The following is a 22,709-nucleotide window of genomic DNA, read 5'->3' as shown; positions in this document are numbered from 1 at the left end:
TCAGAATGGCCATCATTAAAAAGTCTACAAATAATACATGCTGGAGAGGGTGTAGAGAAAAGGGAACCCTCTTACACTGTTGGAAGGAATGTAAATTGGTGCAGCCACTATCGAAAACAGTACAGAGGTTCCTCAAAAAACTAAAAATAGAGTTGCCATATGATACAGCAATCCCACGCCTGGGCAAATATGCAGACAAAACTATAATCTGAAAAGATACATGCACCCCAATGTTCACAGCAGCGCTATTCACAATAGCCAAGACATGGAAACAACCTAAACGTCCATCGATGGAGGAATGGATAAAGAAGATGTGGTATATACACATACAATGGAATACTGCTCAGCCATTAAAAAGAATGAAATAATGCTATTTGCGGCAACAATGGATGCAACTAGAGATCGTCATACTAAGTGAAGTAAGTCAGAAAGAGAAAGACAAATACCATATGATATCGCATATATGTGGAATCTAAAATACAACACAAACGAACATATCTATGAAACAGAAACAGACTCACAAATATAGAGAATAGACTTGTAGTTGCCAAGGGGGAGGAGAACTGGGGGAGGGAAGGACTCAGAGTGTGGGATTAACAGATGCAAACTATTATAAATAGGATAAACAACAACAATGGCCCACTGTATAGCACAGGGAACTAGATTCAATATTCTGTGATAAACCATAATGGAAAAAATATGGAAAATAATATAGATGTATAACTGAATCACTTTGCTGTACAGCAGAAATTAAACACAACATTGTAAATCGACTATACTTCAATAAAAGTTTTTTTAAAAATGAGCCTTAATATCAAAAGTACGCTGGTGCAAAACTAGAATTTAGTCTTCTCTGTCAGAATGACATTTTCTTGGATTATTGGTCTGCTCTTAATAAGAGATTGTAAACGATCTTTTCTTTACCTTTCGAGTAATGTGCCTATGACACCAAGATCTTATGTCTTTTCCGAATAACTTCCCATGCTTTATGCTAGTCTTTTTCATGTACTCAATTATTAAAGAGAACCGAGACTTCTCACTTTTAAAAGAGCTAAGGGTTTTTACATTTTTGACGATGTTGTCTTCCCAAATAAAATTCTAAATGAAGTTTTTTGGCCTTGAACTAACTTTGGGATTTCGCAGAGGGTTCCTGGAAAATCTCAAAGGCTTTGCTCCTTCACCTTGTTAAGAGAGAGCTGTTAAACTAATTAGGTTTGTTTGACACGTTAAATTGCATGAAAAGGCATTTATTAAATAAGAAGAGATGCTTTAAGCTTTCCTAGGTTACATTTGTACGTGCAAACATTATTAATATAACTATTTCAGAAGTTGTATAAAGTTCACAGAAATTTAATACCCTGCCGTCCACATGATATGTCCTGGTATAATGCTGATTACTTTTATTGTGTGTCACAGAAACAACCAAATTTTCTTGTCAAATAAACTCTTTATCAGATATTTAGAAGCTGATGGGACCAAGAAACTGCTAAGCCAGAATCGAGCAGAACAAGAGTTGATTACATGGGACGGAATAAGCTGATCAAGGATGATTAGGGTTATTGTTTTGGAGCATTGCTGGTTCTTTAAAGTTCTATTTTTCAGACATAAGGAATCCCTCTCACTTAGGCTATCTATAACTTAGAACAGTTTAGTAGCTTATACTTTTTTTTTTTTTTGGTTGCATCAGGTCTTAGTTGCAGCAGGCAGACTCCTTGGTTGCAGCACATGAGCTCCTTAGTTGCAGCAGGCGGGCTCCTTAGTTGTGCCATGTGAACTCTTAGTTGTGGCACGCATGTGGGATCTAGTTCCCGGACCAGGGATCAAACCCGGGCCCCCTGCATTGGGAGCTCAGAGTCTTAACCACTGTGCCACCAGCGAAGTCCTAGCTTATACTTTTGTTAACAGAAATAAAACACTTATCTTTTCTCCCTACCTGATCCCTCCAGACTTTAGAAACTCTTATTGAACATTCTTCTTTCCATGGCAATATAATTATTTGCATAAGTTCAATAAGAATCTGTTCTCTTTTTTATGTATATAGTTATCTTTATTAATGAATATATTAGAAACTGACATGGATCTAGCTTCTCATGGGCATTTGCTTTCCACTCGTTAGAAAAATCCACTGCTGGGGACTTTCCCTGGTGGTCCAGTGGTTAAGACTTCGCCTTCCCAGTGCAGGGGGTGCGGGTTTGATCCCTGGTTGGGGAGCTAAGATCCCACATGCCTCGTGGCCAAAAAACCAAAATCATAAAACAGAAGCAATATTGTAACAAATTCAATAAAGACTTTAAAAGAAATGGCCCACATGAAAAAAATCTTAAAAAAAAAATCCATCGTTTACTTGAGAATGGTTTAAAAAAAAAAAAAGCCAATATCTTAGTGTCATTATGACAAGTCTTCACCTCATAGGAAATGTGAAAGGGTCCCTGGGCACCCCAGTCATGAGACTATACTGTCTTAGCAGACCTACCCACCCTCACGTGTCTTCTGGAATTTCTTATAAATTTCAATGGGCACCTGGGCAACAGAATATTCTATTACTCTGCTGGTTTTTAAGGTGCAGTTCCAGGGTTAAATACTGTGCCCATACTTAACATTTTCAAGCTGTCCAGGCTTATCTTCCAAAAAGAGTGTATTACTATTACCAACTCTCCCTGCCAAACAGAGGACCCGAAAGCATTAAATGTTAACTGCGAAGAAGTTAGGTGAGGCCCCTCTTCTCTCCCCAAATCAAGTTATTTAGAATCCCAAGCGAATGCAAGCACTGCAAACGCAGGGCAATAGTCTTTCCTGAAAAGCTGTTCTCCTTTTAACGGGACATAACTGGAAACACTGGTTAAAGAACCAGGGTTTTGAGTGGAGTGTCATATTTCAGAATGGTGCATAGAATCACATATGACCAGACAGATCTAAGGAACCAAGGCTGACTGTGGAGCCAAGGCTTACAAAGGCCTCTTAGAAAAACGGGCTTGATGCCTTGTTTACAGGTGAGTAAGGAAGGTCCCTTCCCGAGGGGCCCAGGAACCTCAGGATACCTTGGGGACTTGAGAAGAGAGGATTACATCCAAATCTATAGGTACTGCAAGGGAAATCTGCTGGAGAGTTCCTAGACTGGCTTCCTAGCCACCAGAGGGTTTTAAAAGTTTAACCTGAGATTCCTTATGAAAAGTTCCAGCAAAGCAAACTCAAAACTGCTTATGTGGCCAATTATCCTTCTTGCTGCACGTATGTAAACAATGAAGCCAAGTCTAACGAGACCAGGCTCATCGGGTAAAGAAGGATCTAAAGGGGGTAACCGTAGAGGAATTTTTACGTTTTAATGCAGGGGTCACCAACCCCCGGGCCACGGACTAGTAGCGGTCCGTGGCCTGTTAGGAACCGAGCCACACAGAAGGAGGTGAATGGCAGCGGGCGAGCCAGCAAAGCTTCATCTGTATTTACAGCTGCTCCCCATCGCGCACATTATAGCCTGAACTCCTCCTCCTGTCAGATCAGCGGCCGCATTAGATTCTCATAGGAGCGCGAACCCTACTGTGAACTGCGCATGTGAGAAATCTAGGTTGCGCGCTCCTTATGAGAATCTAATGCTCGGTGATCTGAGGTGGAGCTGAGGCGGTGATGCTAGCGCTGGGGAGCGGCTGCAAATACAGGTTATCATTAGCAGAGAGGTTTGACTGCACAGAGACCATAATAAATCAATTGCTTGCAGACACGTATCAAAACCCTATCAGTGGGGGCTTCCCTGGTGGTGCAGTGGTTAAGAATCCGCCTGCCAATGCAGGGGACACGGGTTCTCGCCCTGGTCCAGGAAGATCCCACATGCCGCGGAGCAACTAAGCCCGTGAGCCACAACTACTGAGCCCATGCGCCTAGAGCCCGCGCTCTGCAACAAAGAGAAGCCACCGCAATGAGAAGCCTATGCACCGCAACGAAGAGTAGCCCCCGCTCGCCACTACTAGAGAAGGTCTGCACGCAGCAATGAAGACCCAATGCAGCCAAAAATAAAATAAATAAATTTTAAAAAAAGAAAATTATAAAAAAAAAAACCAAACCCTATCAGTGAGTGGCAAGTGGAAACAAGCTCAGGTCTCCCACTGATTCTGCCTTATGGTGAGTTGTATAATTATTTCATTATATATTACAATGTAATAATAATAGAAATAAAGTGCACAATAAATGTAATGCGCTTGAATCATCCTAAAACCATCCTCCCCCATCCCCCAGTCCGTGGAAAAATTGTCTTCCATGAAACCGGTCCCTGGTGTTAAAGAGGTTGGGGACCGCTGTTTTCATGGAAAACTAGAGCGCACCCTTGTGGATTCCACCTTGCACATTTTGCCAGTTCTAACCAAGTTCTTAATTTTTCTACTTTCCCCCAATATCCGGCTACAACTCTCCGAACTAACGTTTCCAATTTTTCTCCCACCCTCCTGACCTGGCATCACTGAGAACTAAAACTGCCCTTTTCCCGAAGCCCTGCGAGCCAGGCTGGATGGCTTGATAGAAACTTCAAAGAAACCACCTTCACGCCTGCTGCTGTGGGGGCCACTCAGAAACCTGACCACATCACCACTGCCATCACCAAGGTCAATCACACTGAAGACCAAGAAATTCGTTGGACTGCCGCTCCCATCCTCGAGCCCAGCCTCTGGAAATCTCAACTGGCAACGGCCCATCCTTGACGGGTGATAAGCAGAGATGGGAGAGGCTCACCTCACACAACGCAGACCCTGATCCATCGGGCTCTCCGTGACGGGAGATTTCTGAGAGTGATAGAGGTCCAACCCTCAAATCTTGTAGTGGCCGGAACCCCGATCATCACCACACTCTCGCCTTTATTTCCCTGCCGCCAAGAGAGGTCCTGTCAAAAACTGGCTGAAGCAGATTTCTATATAAACCCGTGAGTTCAAGTTCCACAGACTTATATACTCGTGGGTGAGGGTCCCACCTGTGGCTGCAGTCTCACAGACGACGTACAACTGGCTGGTTGCCAGGCTTGATCACCCCGGTGGGCAGACTGGTGCTGCAACAGACACCCACAGGGGGCAGGTTGAACCAGCAATCCCTTTCTCTCTCTGTCTTTTCTGTTCCTCCTCCCTTTACTCCTTTCTTGGTCCTTGTACCTACACTCCCGTCCCTTTCATCCTGGAGACTCCTTGTTTGTGTCACTAACTCTGGGGCGGGAATTCCGTGACCCCCTTTGTCTTTATGCTAGGCTTCAACCCATCCACACCTCCCCACCTCGATTTCTTGTTAGCCCCCAGATTTATTTGTTAACATGGAAAACACTCAGGGAATCCCCAGAGATTCTCCTCTGTGTGGCATTCCTAACAGCTGGGGACAATTTAAATTAAAAAGGAATAGCTGATTTTCTTTTGCAACACAGCCTGGCCCCAATATGCCTTGGGTGACCAGGAGAAGTGGCCAGAGAATGAATCCCTTAACTTTATTTAATTAATTTATTTATTTAGGGCTGTGCTTGTGGCTTGCAGGATGTTAGGTCCCCAACCAGGGATTGAACCCAGGCCCCCTGCTCAGAGTGGAAGCTTGGACCGCCAGCGAAGTCCCCCAGATCCCTTCACTTTAACACCATTTCACAACTGGACCTATTTTATAAGCAGTCCCCCAAATGGGGAGAGGTCCCGTATGTGCAGGCCTTTATGAAGCTTTATCGAGACCCCAATCCTAGGGGTTTCTGTTGTGTGTGTGTAGCCTCTATTCCTGTGTCACCCCCAAAAGAGTCAGAGCCAGACCTCCTCACGGACCCCCCTCTTTCAACTGCCAACTACCCACTGGCACATTAAGCCTCCTTCTCAGGCCCCTGTTTCCTCCCCTCCACCATCATCTTCGGTCCCCGGGACGCCCAGCTTACCCTGTCAGCTCAGAAACCCCAAAATTGGAGCCCCCAGTGCTTTCCCCAGTGGGGCTCCGATCAGGTTCAAAGTGAGCACCCACTTCTGCCCCACAAGGCCTTTACCCCCTCCGGGAGGTAACTGATGAGAACAGAGGGATGACTAGAGTACATGTCCCCTTTTCGCTGGGGGACCTAGGAATCTGTAAGGAGGGGGTTGGGAGGGTCTCAGAGAACCCTGACGAGTTTAGGGATGAATTTATCAGTCTGGGGTTCTCCCTGACCTGGCAGGACATCATGGTTATTCTGGCCCACTGTTGCACCCTGGATGAAAAGGAGCGTGTACGGAAAAAGGCCGAGGAACACACAGAGAGCCTACTGGCTACCAATCCGCACCAGCAAATTTATCAAGCAGGTGGCGACGCGTTTCCAGATCATGACTCACACTGGGACTAGGAAGATCACGTAGGCCAGGCCAGGATGAGACATGACATTACTTGTCTATCAGAAGGAATGAAAAGGCATATGGTGAAGCCTGTAAATTATGAGAAGGTCCAAGAAGTGACACAGGAAAAAAGATGAACACTTGATGGTCTTCCTGAGCTGGGTGACAGAGGCATTTAGGAAGGACGCCAGTACAGACCCTGAGTCTGCAGAAGGGAGGTGGCTATCGGCTGTGCATCTATCAGCTAGTCCGCTGCAGACACCAGGGCAAAATCACAAAAGCTTGAGGCTGGGCCCCAAACCCCACTGTCAACCTCGGCAGAGGAGGCCTTCAAGGTCTATAATCACCGAGACTTAACAGGAGGCCAAGAAGGAAAAGGGGCTACTAAAGAAAAGCAGAGCCTCGGGTCACCCTCGATGTGTCAGACAGGAGAAGTGAATTTCTTGTAGACACTGGAGCTGCCTGCTCTGCTCTGACTTGGCCGGCCGACCCCCTTTCCAACCAAGACTGTGCTGTGGCGGGAGTCGATGGACAGCCAAACGGAAGGCGATTTACATCCCCCCTTGCCTGCAGAGTCAGATCCATTATTTTTACTCACTCCTCTTTGTAAAGGCCAGAATGCCCTGTCACCCTCCTTGGAAGAGATCTGCTAAATAAATTAGGAGCTAGTATAGTCTTAGGACAGGGTGAAGTCCAAGAAGGTAGAGAATTCAAACAGAGAATGCATCTACTAGTAGCCCCAGATGACCCACCTGCTGGTCATCAAAATATTCCCCAAGACATCCCCCAAGAAATTACAGAATAAGTAGATCCTGCAATTTGGGATAATTCAGTGCCAGGAAGGGCAAAACGTGTTCCCCCAGTAGAAATAAGATTAAGGCCTGGGGAAAGGTACACCTGAAAATGACAATATCCTTTAAAGCCTGAGGCTCTGAGGGGGATCCAACGCTACTCAGCAAATTCCTAGAACACAGACTCATTAGGCCCTGCCAATCCCCTCGCAACAGACCGATCCTCCCCGTTCGCAAGCCTAACGGGGAATATCAGCTGAAGCAAGACTTACAAGCAGCAAATGAGGCCGTCAGCCCTATTCACCCATTGGTACCAAGCCCATATACCCTCCTGGCCCAAACTGCAGACAGCACTCAGCAGTTCTCTCTGCTGGACCTCAAAGATGCGTTTTTCTGTATTTCCCCACATTCCGACTCTCAATACCTTTAAATAGAGGGACCCTGACACCCTGGAGGCTACCCAATATACTGGGACAGTGCTGCCACAGGGTTTTAGGGACAGGCCCCATCTTTTTGGAAACGTGTTAGCAAGGGAGCTGAGGGAACTGAGCCTTGAAAGGGAACTCTGCTATAATATGTTGATTTATTAAGCAGTGAGACAAAGAAAGATTCATATCAGAATACTGTTCAGGTCCTCAATTTTCTGACAGAAAGGGGATATAAAATCTCTCCAACCAAGGCTCAGATCTCACAGCAACGGGTTCAGCGTTTAGGAAGTATTTTGACCCCAGGGGCACGAGCCCTGGCCATAGATTGAAGAACAGCAATGGGTGCATTACCATCTCTAACCACAAGGAGGCAGCTCTGAGGCTTTCTCAGGATGGCTGGGTTCTGACATATCTGGATTCCAAATTATGGCCTTATAGTCAGACCCCTATATGAGGCTCTCAATGAAAAAGACAGGGAGCCCCTTCTATGGAATAAGGACGACCAGCGGGCCTTTGAGACTCTAAAGACTGAGCTGAGCACAGCACCAGCAAGGGGGCTTCCACATTTGGACAAGCCCTTCACCCTGTATGTTCACGAGAGGTCAGGGACATCACTAGGAGTCCTGACCCGAAAGCTGGGACTGGATCAGAGACCAGTGGTTTACCTTTCATCACAGCTGAATTCAATAGCCCTGGGATGGCCAAGCTGCCTGCGGGCAGTAGAAGCCACAGCCCTGTTGGTTAATGAGTCTCCCAAGCTCACCCTGTGTTGACCCCTCATCAGGTACAATCTGCGCTGGAAGTCAAAGAACATCATTGGTTGACAGTGGGAAGGTTAACAAGATATCGGGCCCTCCTGATGGACACCCTGACACTACCTTAAAGGTGTGCCAAACGCTGAACCCAGCAACTCTGCTTCCAGGTGTCAGGAGTGCAGACTTACTGCATCAGGGTATAGAGACCAGAGAACAAACTTATTCCTGATCTTCTAGATGAGCCTCTTGACAGCCCTGAGGTCGGATGGTTTACTGATGGGAGCAGTTTTACAGAAACGGAAACCCAAAAGGTGGGGTATGCCTTAGTCTAGATGAAGTCATAGAAGCGGAGGGCCTGCCACCCCAGACATCGGCCCAGAGGGCCGAACTAATTGCAGAGAATGACAGCTTTACAATTAGGGAAGGATAAGATATCAGGTATTTTTACTGACTCTAAATATGGGCTCCACATGCTCATGCTGCCATTTGGAAAGAAAGAGGAACGTTAACTGCTAAAAATTCTCCCATAGGGCTTCCCTGGTGGCGCAGTGGTTGAGAGTCCGCCTGCCGATGCAGGGGACACGGGTTCGTGCCCCGGTCCGGGAAGATCCCACATGCTGCAGAGCGGCTGGGCCCGTGAGCCATGGCCGCTGAGCCTGCGTGTCCGGAGCTTGTGCTCCGCAACAGGAGAGGCCACAGCAGTGAGAGGCCCGCGTACCACAAAAAAAAAAAAAAAAAAAAAAATTCTCCCATAAAACAAAGATTGAATTCTTGACTTTTCAAAGCAGGGCAGCTCCCGACCCAGCTGGCAGTAATACACTCTAGGGACTATCAGAGGGATGGAGCTCTTGTGAGCCACTGGAAGAGAAAAGGTGTTTGAACTGCAAAACAGGCAGCTTGACTGCAGAAGCCTGAGCAAATTATGGCCCTAGTGATTGGCCCCCCCGAACTCCCTAGCCTCCCCCAGTGTTCCCCATAGAACAAGAAAATGCTGAGAAATAGGGCTATGAGAAGGAAGCACAGCCTGGTATTAAAAGGATAACAAGGTTCTAACCACTGAGGCCCAACAATGGAAACTTGTTAAGAGCTTACATGATGCCACCCACTATGGGAGGGATGCACCATGGGACTTAATGCAAAAGGAAAGGGGCTCAGGGAAGGGGCTCAAAAGGACAGTAAAACAAGCAACGCTTGCCTGGGATTTGTGTGCCGGTAGTAACCCACAGGCCCATCCAATGCTCCCTTTGCTACTCAGGCCAGTTCAACGTCGAGGGACATACCTGGGGGAAGACTGGCAGTTCCTTCGCAAATAAACCCTGGGGACCAAGTTCTTCTTAAAACCTGGAAAAAAGGGGTCTCCTGAAGACCAACTGTTGCCAAAGTAGAAGGGCCCCTATAAAGCAATTTCAGCCCCTCTCAGGGAGCGAGCAAGGGCACCTGTTACTTGTTTTCACTCCCTCGTGCTGCAGCATGAATCACATTAAAGCCTTAGGCTCAGCTCCTCGTCTGGCCTCATGGATTTCTATTGATTAACGAACCCAGGTCGGTAACATTTTGATAGATACACGGATGTCTTGCCCTCCTGGCCCTGGGCTCCCCCTCTGGGTCTTACAAGAGTGAGCACAGCTTCCTGCCTCACGGCTTGGCTCCCGGGAAGAAAATCCAAGGCGTTTGCACGGAGGTTGCAAACTGGCAACCCCCAGGCTGATTCTGGCCCATGGACATGTTTTGATAGGTCTGCACTAGCGCAAGCAGTGAATAAATTTGCCATTAAAAAATTGGAAGGTTTTCCATATAAACCTGGACTTCTAGCTTTTCTTTAAAAAAAAAAGAAAGATTTGGCAACACTGGGCCCTGATTCTGGCAACAAGTGTGTGGAGCTGAGCAGTGGCTGCCCTCAGGGTCCCCACAGTCCCCATCACCCCTGGCTCCCTACCTGACATCCCCACTCAGCTGCACTGCCCACCTGGCCCTTGTGGCACCCGAGTTTGCTGCTACAGCTGGGGCCCCGGTTAGGACAGCAGCACCCACGATCCTTGAGGAGATGTCCCCCTGGGCAGAGGTTTCTAAGCCCTGTGGCCTCCCTGTCAGGCCACCCTGCCTGCCCAGCACTGAAGCCTGGCCCTGGCCAGAGGGTGGCAGTGCAGTGTATGGAATGGCATTCTGGGCTGAGGCCCATGGCCAAGGGTTCTCCACCTCTGTCCCTGGCTGGCAGTGGCCCAGGGCAGGCTCATTCTCACCCAGGGTGCAGCTTCCCCTCAGGTGAGGAATACTCACTGTTGGATTTTCCGAATCAGCTCTGAGGTATAATTGACATACAGTTCACTGCATATATTTATATCATGCAATTTGACAAATTCTGCCATACATATACGCCTGTAAAACTATTACCACCATCAAGATCATGAACATGGCAATTACTCTCCAAAGTTCCCTTCTGCCTCTCCTCACCCCTCACAGGTTTGTTTCCATTTTTTAGAAATTTTTGTCTGTTTTCTTTCACTTGCCGTTATTAGAGATTCATCCCTGTGGTTGCTTTTTTTTTTTTCTTTTTGGTACGCGGGCCTCTCACTGTCGTGGCCTCTCCCGTTGCGGAGCACAGGCTCCGGACGCACAGGCTCAGTGGCCATGGCTCACGGGCCCAGCCGCTCCGCGGCACGTGGGGTCTTCCCAGACCGGGGCACGAACCCGTATCCCCTGCACCGACAGGTGGACTCTCAACCACTGCGCCACCAGGGAAGCCCTGGTTGCTTTTATAATAGTTTTATTTATTTATTTTTGCCCAGTATCATTCCCATGTGTGGCTTTACCTTAATGTGTCTACCTGTTCACCTGTAGATGGACCTGTGAGTTATTTCCAATTTGGGGCAATTACAAATGAAGCTGCTATGAGTATTCGTGCACAAGTCTCCGTGTGGGCATCTGCTTTCCTTCTCTGGAGTAAACAGTGAGGAGTGGAACGGCTGGACCTGACGTATGTCACTTTTAAACAAAACGCCAAACTGGTTCTGGTTCAAGATGGCCGCGTGGGAGGATCCTGAACTCACCCCCTCCCGTAGAAACACTGAATCTGCAGCCATATAGGGAACATTTTCTTCTGAGAGAAACCCAACTCCTACACATCGGATAAATGAGAAAAAAATTCCCTTGGAAGCCGGCAGGAAAGGCTGAGACGCAATCTTGTGATTACCCCGCTTCCTACACCGTAACCCACGAGCAGGAGGTCAAAACCCAGAGCTTGGGCTTCCCTGGTGGCGCAGTGGTTGAGAGTCCGCCTGCCGATGCAGGGGACGCGGGTTTGTGCCCCGGTCCGGGAAGATCCCACATGCCGCGGAGCGGCTGGGCCCGTGAGCCATGGACGCTGAGCCTGCGCGTCCGGAGCCTGTGCTCCGCAGCGGGAGAGGCCACAACAGTGAGAGGCCCGCGTACCGCAAAAAACAAAAACAAAAACAGAGCTTCTCCCTGAGGAGCGAAGGGCTTGAACCTCACACCTGGTGCCCCAACTTTTACGACCTGCCCCTGAGAGACAAGCCCCCCAAACATCTAGCTTTAAAAGCCCACGGGACTTATATCACAAGCCCTGCACGGTTATAGCAAACAGAGAAACGGTTCTGAAAGGGAGCATGTGGACTCACCAGCACTGAGGAGCAGAGCAGAGGCAGCGACTGAAAAGCGCCCAGACTTGCTGTGAAAGAGTCTTATCTGCTGGTCTTTAAAGCTTTGGCCTGAGGGGGCAGGCATCTAATTTAACACACCTGGGGCCAACAGAAACACTCCGCGAAGACCGAGGCAGGTGGGCGCCATCTCTGCGCTCTCCCGCTGCCTCTCTCCAGGTGACTCGCAGCTCCCGGAAAGGAGCCGGTATCCTTGTCTGGAGCCCTGGTCTTTGCAGCTTCTGCCCAGGGGCTGCCCCTTGACTGCCTGGCTCTAGCGGCCAGTAAGGCCACATCTTTTGTTTTCCGTTTCTCAGGGGTTACTGTCTTTCATTGTCTGCTGTCCAACATCTTGAAAAACCATTCTTTTTTTTTTTTTTTTTTTTGCGGTATGCGGGCCTCTCCCTGCTGTGGCCTCTCCCATTGCGGAGCACAGGCTCCGGACACGCAGGCTCAGCGGCCATGGCTCACAGGCCCAGCCGCTCCGCGGCACGTGGGATCTTCCTGGACCGGGTCACAAACCTGTGTCCCCTGCATCGGCAGGCGGACTCTCAACCACTGCGCCACTAGGGAAGCCCCCCATTCTTTTATATATTGTGTCTCTTTTTCTTTTCAGTTGTTTCATCCAGGAGGGTAATCTAATCTAGTTCCTGTGACTCTTGGAAGCATGTAAGTCTCCACTGATTGGTTTTAATCAAGTCAACTAGACTTGCAAAGAAATGAGTTCAGGTACAGATGACTAGTCCTGTTGGTCATGGAAGCCTCCTGTGCTGGAAAACATGCCTCCGAAGCCTCCTTTTGCTCCCATCTCCAGTCACTGCCTCCTTGAAGTTCAATTTCAAGGGCTCAGTGATGTCAGTGTTTGAAATTCAGAAACGAATCTGCATAATAGCTAACAACAGCTAACCGTGGTTTGGCTTCATTCCGTTACCGACCTGGGTCCTCGGACTCTTTAATCAATAGAAATTGATGAGGCCAGACGAGGAACTCAGGCAAGGCTCTCCTGGGAACCTGTGCTGCAGCATGACGGAGCGAAAACAAGTCACAGGTGCCCCCACTCGTTCCCTGAGGGTGAGGGGCGAGCTTAAATGGGGCGAGGGTAGGGGCGGATCTATGGGTGGGGCCAGAGGGGGGGCTTAGGTGATCGGCCCCTCCCCTTGGTGGTGCTGTTGAAACCAAGCAGAACCCTGTACCACCCCTCCCCCAAGCACAAAGGCCCCTCCCTGTCCCCTGCCTCCTGTTTGTAGAAAAGCTGAAGTCTCCCAGGCCTCCCTGAGTCACGAAAGAGCGGGCTCAAGTAGCTCACGATTAGGACAATAGAGTCGCAGAATCTTCCAGTGTCTGATGCACATTCCCGAGTTGTTTTACAGATACCACGACTGCCACCCGAGGGAAAAAGTTATCTGCGTGATGACCAGACTGTAGCCGTGACATAAGCCGTCCCAGCCTCAGCAATGCTGAATCCACTGCTGGCACAATTCCAAGAACTGGCCTCAAGAGAATGGCATTAACATTATCGCTCATAATAATCTGTATCTTTGTGGCCATCAAAATAATTGTAGCTGGCTCTGCCCGTATATGTAAGCAGGCAACTTAAACTGTCAACAAACAGATGCAACAGACCCATGTCCGCATCTTCCACTCTGAGAATATGGTGCCCTATGTCGGCAGGAAGAAAGTACAGAAGATGAACTATTGCCCCTAACCCCACAGACATGGAACAATGTCTGGCAAGTGGGCATTTGTAAGCAGCTCTTTTGCCCCTTTCCTGTTTGCTTATTTCTGTTCCCCTTAAACCTTAATTATAGAAATGAGATCACTAGGTAACCTTTAACCTAATTCCTGACTTATGCTCTATTCAGTGCACACAATGCCTTGCCTAACCTGTTGATTCTTTTCTTAGATTAAAAGAAGTAGGAATGGCTTCCCTGGTGGCGCAGTGGTTGAGAGTCCGCCTGCCGATGCAGGGGACGCGGGTTCGTGCCCTGGTCTGGGAGGATCCCACATGCCGCGGAGAGGCTGGGCCCGTGAGCCATGGCCACTGGGCCTGCGCGTCCGGAGCCTGTGCTCCGCAACGGGAGAGGCCACAACAGTGAGAGGCCCACGTACTGCAAAAAAAAAAAAAAGAAGTAGGAATGAAGAATTAAGTAGTTAAAGGATGACTAGCTCTCTACCCCCAGCAGCCCCCTTAGCAATCCTGCAGTCAGACCACACAGACAAGATAACATCTGAAGCAAGAGAAATCAGCCAGCCTGCATGCGATGGAAAATGACGCACAGCTTGACCTCCTGCCTTGATGATTCACGGAGATCCTTTCCCCCTTCTCCCTTTAAAAACTGTCACGGCTGAGCAGAATCTTGAAAGTTGGTTTGGGGGACACGAGTCAGTCTTCCCCCCAGACTGCCAGCTTTCTGGTTAAAGCAACTTTCCTTTCTACCAACACTTGCCTCATGAGTACTGGCTTTCCAGTGGCGAGGAGCCTAACCTGAGTTTGGTAACACTGCGCAGGGATCATGCCCAGGACCCTGCTTCTGCTCCCGGCACCTCAGAAGTAGCAGTTGTTTTGTGGCCTTTTTGCATCTTATTGTTCATAATTGCCCCAACCGTTCATGTGTACAGTTATTTTTAGTCCCTTATAGTTTCTTTGTACTCTGTTGCTTGAGGAGATGTTTGTCCAGGTGCAAGCACTGCAGCAAAGAGTCCAAGGTCCTAGCCTATCTCATCTCTATGCCTGTTCTTAGAATTTTTAAAAAATTTATTTATTTTATTAATTTATTTTTGGCTGCATTGGGTCTTCGTTTGCTGCACGCTGGCTTTCTCTAGTTGCGGCTAGTGGGGGCTACTCTTCGTTGTGGTGCGCGGGCTTCTCATTGCAGTGGCTTCTCTTGTTATGGAGCACAGGGTCTAGGTGTGCGGGCTCAGTAGTTGTGGCTCACGGGCTCTAGAGCACAGGCTCAGCAGTTGTGGCGCACGGGCTTAGTTGCTCCGCGGCATGTGGGATCTTCCCGGACCAGGGATCAAACCTGTGTCCCCTGCATTGGCAGGCGGATTCTCAACCACTGCACCACCAGGGAAGTCCCTGTTCTTAGAATTTTCACATTATTAACTTGTGAGCCCTCACACTATCCCCAGGGTTTAGGCCCTGCTATAATATTTATTTTCATTTGAGAACACTGAACCTCAGAAAGGCTAAGGAACACGGCTAAGTTACATGGCTGGCAATCCCAGATCTTCCACTTCCTAGCTGTGTGACCTTGGACACTTTCCTCACTGACCTCCGTGCCCTCAGCTGTAACAGGAAGATGCTAATAACCATATGTACATCACAGGACTGAGAGGACATGGCTGACTCGGTGTCTGGCTCATTGTAAGTGCTCAGGAAATGCTGGATATATTATTATTGCATGTGGCTGCAGAATTAAACCATTAGGTGGACTGTTGGACTAAGGGGGCATCTGGACCGTCTGTTTCAAGGAGTCCTGCGGAGCCCTGCGACCTTAAGCAAGTCAGTGTTCCTCTTGATGAGATGGGCTGGGACCTGGGACTCTTTACTGGAGTATTTACACCTGGACAAATGTCTCCTCCAGCAACAGAATACAGAGAAACGATAAGGGACTAAAAATAACTGCACACACGTGCAGCTGTGGCAATGATGAATAATACCATGCAAAAGGCCAAAACCCAACTGCCTCTTCTGAGGTACGGGAAGCAAAAGCAGGGAACGGCACGTGATCCCTGCACACAGCACCACCAAGGGGGTGGGCAGACCACCTAAGCCCCACCCACCTCAACAAGCCCCACCCACCAATCCACCCTCATCCCATTTAAGGGACCAGCTCACCCCACCCCCTCAACGAGCGAGCAAAGGCACCTGTTACTTGCTTTCGCTCCCTCGTGCTGCAGCGTGAGTCTCAATAAATAAAGCCTGGCGTGAATTTCTCGTCTGGCCTCATCAATTTCTATTGATTAAGGAGTTCAAGGACCCGAGTCGGTAACAGGAGTACCTCCCTCCAGGACGTCAGGACCACCTTCTCTTTGTACCTTTTCACTCTCATTTCATTCCCATGCTCCTGAGGGCTCATCACCCCCTCCCAAGCCCATAACGCAGTTCCCACTGCTCCCCTGTCATCTGAGTCCCTGGTTCCTGGGCCCTGTCGCCTTGGCTGCCCTACCAGAGCAGCTTCTGCCGAGGGCTCTGCCTCACTACATCGGGTCCCTGGCCAGCTCCAGTGTCAGGCGTCCTTGCTGCCCAGTGCCGGGCACACAGCAGTGGCCTCCATAACAACCTTATGGAACGACCCCGTGGGCATGTGCACTGGGAGGTCAGGCCTTCCTGCCATCGCTGCCGGTTTAAGCCTCATGCACTCTGGGCCCCACCTCCCTGAGGCCCCTAACCTCCAGCTGGACACTTCCTCTGTAGCCAGAGCACCTGGCTTAGCACAGCTGCAGGGCAGGGACCCGGTGCTCCCCTGTGCACAGTAATGTCCAGCAGGCAGTCCGTAGGGTACGCTGTAGCGATCGGAAATTAATCGGATCACAGAAAGCACACGTGATCTCCCTAAGAAAGCTCCCTTAAGCCTATGGGAAAGGAAGCACCATTTGGGGTACGTAGCTGGGTGCCTGGGGAGCCTGGGGAGTGCTCCAACAATCCAGGGGTGCTCCTGGTGGCACTGCTAGGGGACTGGCTCTGGGCTGTTGTATCCCAGGAGCAGGATGCCAAGGAGGAGTGCCCGGCATACAAAGGACTTTGACCATATCTGACCCTGCGGTGAGGGTAGGGTGGGGGAGGGAATCCGGTTCCAGAAAGGAAAATGCCATGGCCTGGCTGTCACTCACGCAGGGCCTGCCCTTCTTCCTCCCCACACTCCTCTGGACTGCTGCCTTGACCAAGAGCTGCTGCTGCGGACCATGGACGCAAGCGTGCTGAGAATGGGAGGAGAGGGGGTTTCACTTCCGCCCAACCTGCACCCCCAGCTCCCTTGGGTGGGTAATGCACCCACCTCCAGGGGCAAACACGCATTCCTTGGAGGTGCCCACCTGGGACCATGCTGGTGGCTGTGAGGGATGAGGGTCTCTTATAAGAAGAGGAGTTCTCTCTCTGTCTCTCTCTCTCTCACAGTGAGATTCTGTAAGTGCTGGAGTCTGCAAGCCAGGAACCAGGTCCACACAAGAGACTGACCGCAACGCTCTGATCTTGGACTTCCAGCCTCCAAAACTGAAAGAAAATAAATTTCTGTCATTTAAGCCGTCCAGTCTGTGGCATTTTGTTACGGCAGCCTGAGCAGACTAAGACATATCAAATTATATGTGTCCCAGGAATTCAAAGATAGTTTGACATTAGACAGCCATGCCCTGTCAGTCACCCATGACCAGACCAGGGACCTGAGCCTCGGGGATGCCTCTGCCAGCCTCTCTGCAGGGACAAGGAGACGTCCCCCCAGGGGCCAGTCCCTGGATGCTGGAAGTTCAAGATCGAACAGCCTCATGCCTTCTGCCATGGCACCCCTTGCAGACCTCTGCTCTGCATGCATCCTCCGAGGAGGACTGTGTTGCCAGAGGACACGCCCCTGTGCCAGGGGCCCCTGTTTGCAGGGTGGCCGCTGTGCGACAACGAGTGGGCTGGGTGTTCACATACATGTCTGTGGGCCCCTCGTGATGCAGGATGGAGCAGAGACTGGGCCATGGCCAAGGGTGCCAGTAAGGAAATCCAAGCAATCCAAGAATCCTAGATTGGACCCGGCCTTCCAGGCTGGCTGAAGGCGTATTTGTCAAGGTTGGAGAAGAAGAACGTATTTCAATTAGCTAGACGTAAACTTTCCATACCGAGACCTAGGAGGCATGGGTCTGAGCCCCACAGATATTAGGAGCAGGGCTGAGCCCAGGACACCAGTAAGTAGCTCAGGCAAGTTCCAGCCCCTTTCTGCACCCCCCGTGTCCTCATCTGTAAGTGGGGGTAATAAGAGGACCGATGTGTTGAGAAGATTGCGTTCATCTTCATAAAGCGCTTTGCACTGTGCTGGGCGCGGAGCAGGCTCTTGGTGACCGTCTGCCGTTATTATCCCAGTGGAACCTGTAGCCAGCCCGACACCCAGCTTCCAGGGACTGCACTGGTGGGTATGGGACACTGCCAGCCCAGGTTCCAGAAAAGTCTGCATGTGGGAGAGCTGAGGGGAGGTGGGCACAGCGAGGTGGGTTGGGGCCAGCACTTGGACAGTGAGGAAAACACAGCAAAGTGAAGATTTAATAGGAATTTTTACTTCCTGCCCTTATCCCTCATGGCGGGATGGTGGGGGAGATTTCCTTTCTCTGAAATGACAGCTTCAGTGATGCAGTGGTCCCAGTGCATTGCTCAGAGGCACCTAACCCCCAACACAGGGAGCCGCTGCCACCTGGGGGCTCAGAGGATGTGAAAGGAGAGGCACGTGTCCCCTGGGCCACGACAGTCCTCCCCAAAGCGCCCGCTAGTACAACATTTACAGCCTCTGAAGGAGATGCTTACAAAAGGTCTTCTGTACCAATAAATAGAGTGAACTCTCATTGTTTGTAGTCGTTCTAAAGTCACGTGGCCAACGCCGCCTCGACAGGAAGTCAGGTTCCTGCGAGCCTCTGGCCGCAGTGGTTACCTTGTCTGATGTGTGTTTCTGTTTAGAGACATCATGTCTAATACGTGGCTGATTCCTTAACACTGGACTCCCAGCCAGCTGCGCTGTAACTCACGTCTGACCGAAGATTATCTCTCGTGTATTTCCTCTGGGAGGCACACCCGGGCCTTCCCGAGCGTCGGAGCACCAGGTGGCACTTTCCACAGTGAAATCACCAACAAAAAGCACAAAAATGCAAAGAAGAAAAACGTAGCCCCAAATAGACCCTGAAAAGGACGCTTGTTTACATTATGAGCTGAAACAGGAAGGCAGGGCGCTGCCTGTTCAAACTCAAGCTGGGAACACACCCAACAAATGTCCGCCACACGCACGCGCCCTTAAAGGGATCTTTGGGGAGCACCCAGGGCCCACGTTTTCCACTCCCACTGGGCCTGGAGGTGAGGACACAGCCCCCCCGCCCCCCAGGAGTGGGGCTTCTCGCACCCCATCCAGGACGTGGTTGGCCTGCGGGAGACCAGGGAGGGCCAGGCATGGCTGCGATGAAGACAGGATCATTCCCGAGGGAAACTAGACTTGAGGATATGGGGAAGGGGAAGGGGAAGCTGTGACAAAGCGAGAGAGAGGCATGGACATATATACACTACCAAACGTGAGGCAGATAGCTAGTGGGAAGCAGCCGCATAGCACAGGGAGATCAGCTCGGTGCTTTGTGACCACATAGAGGGGTGGGATAGGGAGGGTGGGAGGGAGACGCAAGAGGGAGGAGATATGGGGACATATGAATATGTGTAGCTGATTCACTTTGTTATAAAGCAGAAACTAACACACCATTGTAAAGCAATTATACTCCAATAAAGATGTTAAAGGAAAAAAAAAAAGAGCAGGAAGGGAGTCCAGGCTTCCCGAGGGAGCACAAACGCGGGGTACAGCTGCGGAAGGGAAGACAGTGCGGTGTTGGCAGAGGAAAGGACAGATGCGGGGGGATGCAGCAGAGCACAGAAAGAGCCCCATCCCTGCAGGAAACTGACAGATAATCATGTGTTTTGTACCCGCTCTCCTGGGTCAGCCAGAGCCTACGGAGGCACAGGAACCAAGGCTGGGGGTCCTGGAGGCAAGGTTGGGACCTGGGGTCTAGCTGGTTCTCTGCGGGGGTGAAGAGGACGCTTCACTGATGGAAATTCCTCAGGATTCGTCCCCTCTCTTGGCTCAGGTGACTTGCGCACTGAGCACCCTCCTGGCTCCTAACTCACCTTCCCAGGTTCTCTGCTTGATACCGAGGGGGTTCTCAGTGGGGGGACAAGCGCAGAAAGACATGCGCTTCCCCTGAAAGTTAACACCTGGCCAGCTGGCTTACAGGTCCTGTGTGACTGACCAGCCTGGATTCCCCGACCCAACGGATGGTGGGCAAGGCTGTGGGCTGGGTGACTCCTGGGGGGCCTTGAAGGGGGTCAAGGGAGGGCAGGGCTCACCTATGGCAGTGGGCTCAGAAAGTCCCTGGAGAGCTCCCTGCTCCAGCACCCACGCTGCTGGCCCAGCCCTCCCTCAGGAGCCCAGCCTGCGCCATCTCTGGGCACCCGGTGGAGGACCTCCCCTCCTGCAGCAGCTGGGCCCTTTCATCCGGGGCTGGAAGAGCTCCCTGGAGGTTGAGGAGCTGAGGGTTTCCTGGAGGAGAAGGGCCAGAGAGGGGACACATGAGCCCCTGCCTCTGCGCTGGGGTGCCAGGAGCCAGCAGGAGCCCTGGGGAGGTGCCGAGACACCACAGCTGCGACCGGCTTCCTGGTAAATGGCCACATGCCCTTAGGCAAGTCCCTCTCCTCCCTGGGCCTCAGTTTCCTCATCTGTCAAATGGCCCAGGCTCCAAGCCCAGCCCCAAATTGTCCCCATTCCTGCCTCTTGGGGAGGGGGCAGACCCCTCGTCTCCATAATCCCAGCTTAGAATGAAAGAACTCAAGAGCAGAGAGGCCCTTATGTGCCTCTCCCCTGGTGCTGTCACCCCTTCCTTTGATACATGGGACGTGGGTCTCTGAGGTACGATATACAAGACGAGGGTCAGACAGGGCTCCTCTCCACACTGAACTAAATGACCCTCTGGGGGTGCTCCTGCCTGGTGGGTTGGTAGAAGTGTGGACATCGTCGGAGTGCGCTGGGCAACGGGCTTACTTCACCACTCTTCAGGCTTATCTTAAACTCCAGGCTCCAGAACTGCTGGGGAAACCGAGGAATCAGGAAGACATGACTTTCTGAGTTTTTTAATGCATATAAGCACATACAAATATAGCGTCTTACTTTTCTTCTTAATACTCCGTTCTATACCTTGGAGACATTTTCTTGTGTGTAAACACACGTATATTTTGGACCTTCTGATGTGGTTCTAATTTCTCTTTTCTCAGTTTAAGGCAAGTGAAGCACAGCCCAACTTTGCATCTCACGGTCACCAGAACATCTGGGGGCGTGTTGAACGGAATGTTCCCGAAGCGAGTTGTGGGAACGCCGATGCACACTCTTTGATCCAAGTACACCTCCCTCTCCCCCAAGTGCATATACTAAGGAAGCAAATCCCAGACAGAAAAAGATTTCTGCACAAAGAAGGCTAATTGCAAGAGTGGTAGACAGCTGCTCACTGCAATGCAAATCCAAATACTGGAAAACTGGCAACAGCCTTAAATTTCAACAAATATTTGGGAAGGATCAATGGAAGATACACAGACCGCTGTTCTTTTAGCTCAAGGCCAGCCAAACCCCAGTAATGCTGGTCATACCAACCCTGGAGAATTTAAAGTTCATGGTCAAATCCAAACATAAGAGACACACATTCAGGGTCCCGCGGTTACCCCTGCAGAGCTGCACCTCTGAGTCTCTCCAGGCACACGCCCTGGCCCTATCTGCCATATTCCCGGAACATGAGATGTTCAAAAACATTTGCCTGGGACTTCCCTGGTGGTCCAGTGGTTAAGACTCCGTGCTCCCAATGCAGGGGGTCCGGCTTCGATCTCTGGTCAGGGAACTACATCCTGCATGCCACAACTAAAGATCCCCCGTGCTGCAACTGAAGATCCCACACGCGGCAACAAAGCTCTTGCATGCTGCAGTTAAGAGTAAGCACAGGGCTGCCCCGGTGGCGCAGTGGTTGAGAGTCCGCCTGCCGATGCAGGGGACACGGGTTCGTGCCCCGGTCCGGGAAGATCCCACATGCCGCGGAGTGGCTGGGCCCGTGAGCCATGGCCACTGAGCCTGCGCGTCCGGAGCCTGCGCTCCGCAACAGGAGAGGCCACAACAGTGAGATCCCCGCGTACCGCAGAAAAAAAAAAAAAAAAAGAGTAAGCACAGCCAAATAAATAAATAAATACTAAAAAAAAAATTTGCCTAATGAATGGAGCCCCCGGTGCCCATAAGTTCATAGCCCTTTATTAAGTCCCGTGGGAGAAAGCGCTCTTGCCATCAGGCCCCGGAAAACCTGACTTTCTCTCCAGCACCCAGGTTGTTTACTGTGTGGTTGCTGAACTTACCGGTGCCGGGGATCCCAGGGCTCGCTGTGCGGAAGTGGGGTGACCTTAGGAAGCAGAAGGAAGCAGAAGAGGGGAGGCCACACCACTGCTGGGGTGGGGACAGAGTGAAGTGTGGTGCTCCAAGGACAAAGGACGTCCCTTCCTGAAAAAGTTTCAGCGGTACACCCCCCTACCAGACTCTTAATCGCCCTCCCTACCATGTTACCATGGTTACGAAATTCCTGAGTCCACCTGGGCGATGGGACCTGTCCCAAACAAGGAAAGGCATCTGCCCTGTCCCACTCCCACCCTATAGAAGGAAGGTATATGTGCCTTAACCAATCAGTAAAAGCAATTTTCACCTCAGACCATTCCTTTGTTTTCTGGCTATAGAAAGTGATCAATAGCACAGGTTCGGGCTCGACTCTCCCAGACTACTAGGAAGTTGGCCCTCTGTTCCGGCAGCGACCCTTCCCTCTAATAAATTCTATCTTCTTTACATTCTGCCTTATGTCTGGAAATTCTTTTCCAACCCGCATTTGGACCACGACAAATGGTCGTGGAAGGACCCACCGCTGTTCTGAGTGAGGGAGGTGGGAGCATACGCGATTGTTACCTGGGGGGTGGAGAGGGGCGAGTGCAGCCAGCCTTTTCACTGGGGAGGGAAGGAGGGTGGCTTATTCTTACCCTGTGGGC

At 50.5% G+C, this 22,709-nt stretch overlaps 1 protein-coding gene across 7 annotated transcripts in view; it reads right to left on the bottom strand.

Annotated features, from left to right (window-relative positions):
• Positions 1-22,709, bottom strand: part of NEURL3 (neuralized E3 ubiquitin protein ligase 3) — a 106,515-nt gene that overhangs the window by 48,457 nt on the left and 35,349 nt on the right. For 2 of the 7 annotated variants that reach the window (XM_073791094.1, XM_033838091.2), the window contains exon 4: positions 16,964-17,141. The exons of 1 other annotated variant lie outside the window; for it this stretch is intronic. In XM_073791094.1, coding sequence (XP_073647195.1) covers positions 17,002-17,141 — 140 coding nt within the window. In that variant the 3' untranslated portion in view covers positions 16,964-17,001. 4 more of the 7 variants (XR_012325593.1, XR_012325592.1, XM_073791095.1 and 1 more) reach the window with 4 other exon arrangements.

Source organism: Tursiops truncatus, chromosome 14 (genome assembly GCF_011762595.2).
Source record: "Tursiops truncatus isolate mTurTru1 chromosome 14, mTurTru1.mat.Y, whole genome shotgun sequence".
Lineage (NCBI taxonomy): Eukaryota > Metazoa > Chordata > Mammalia > Artiodactyla > Delphinidae > Tursiops > Tursiops truncatus.
Note: the sequence above shows the minus strand (reverse complement) of the source record. Positions and strands in the feature narration are given on the sequence as shown.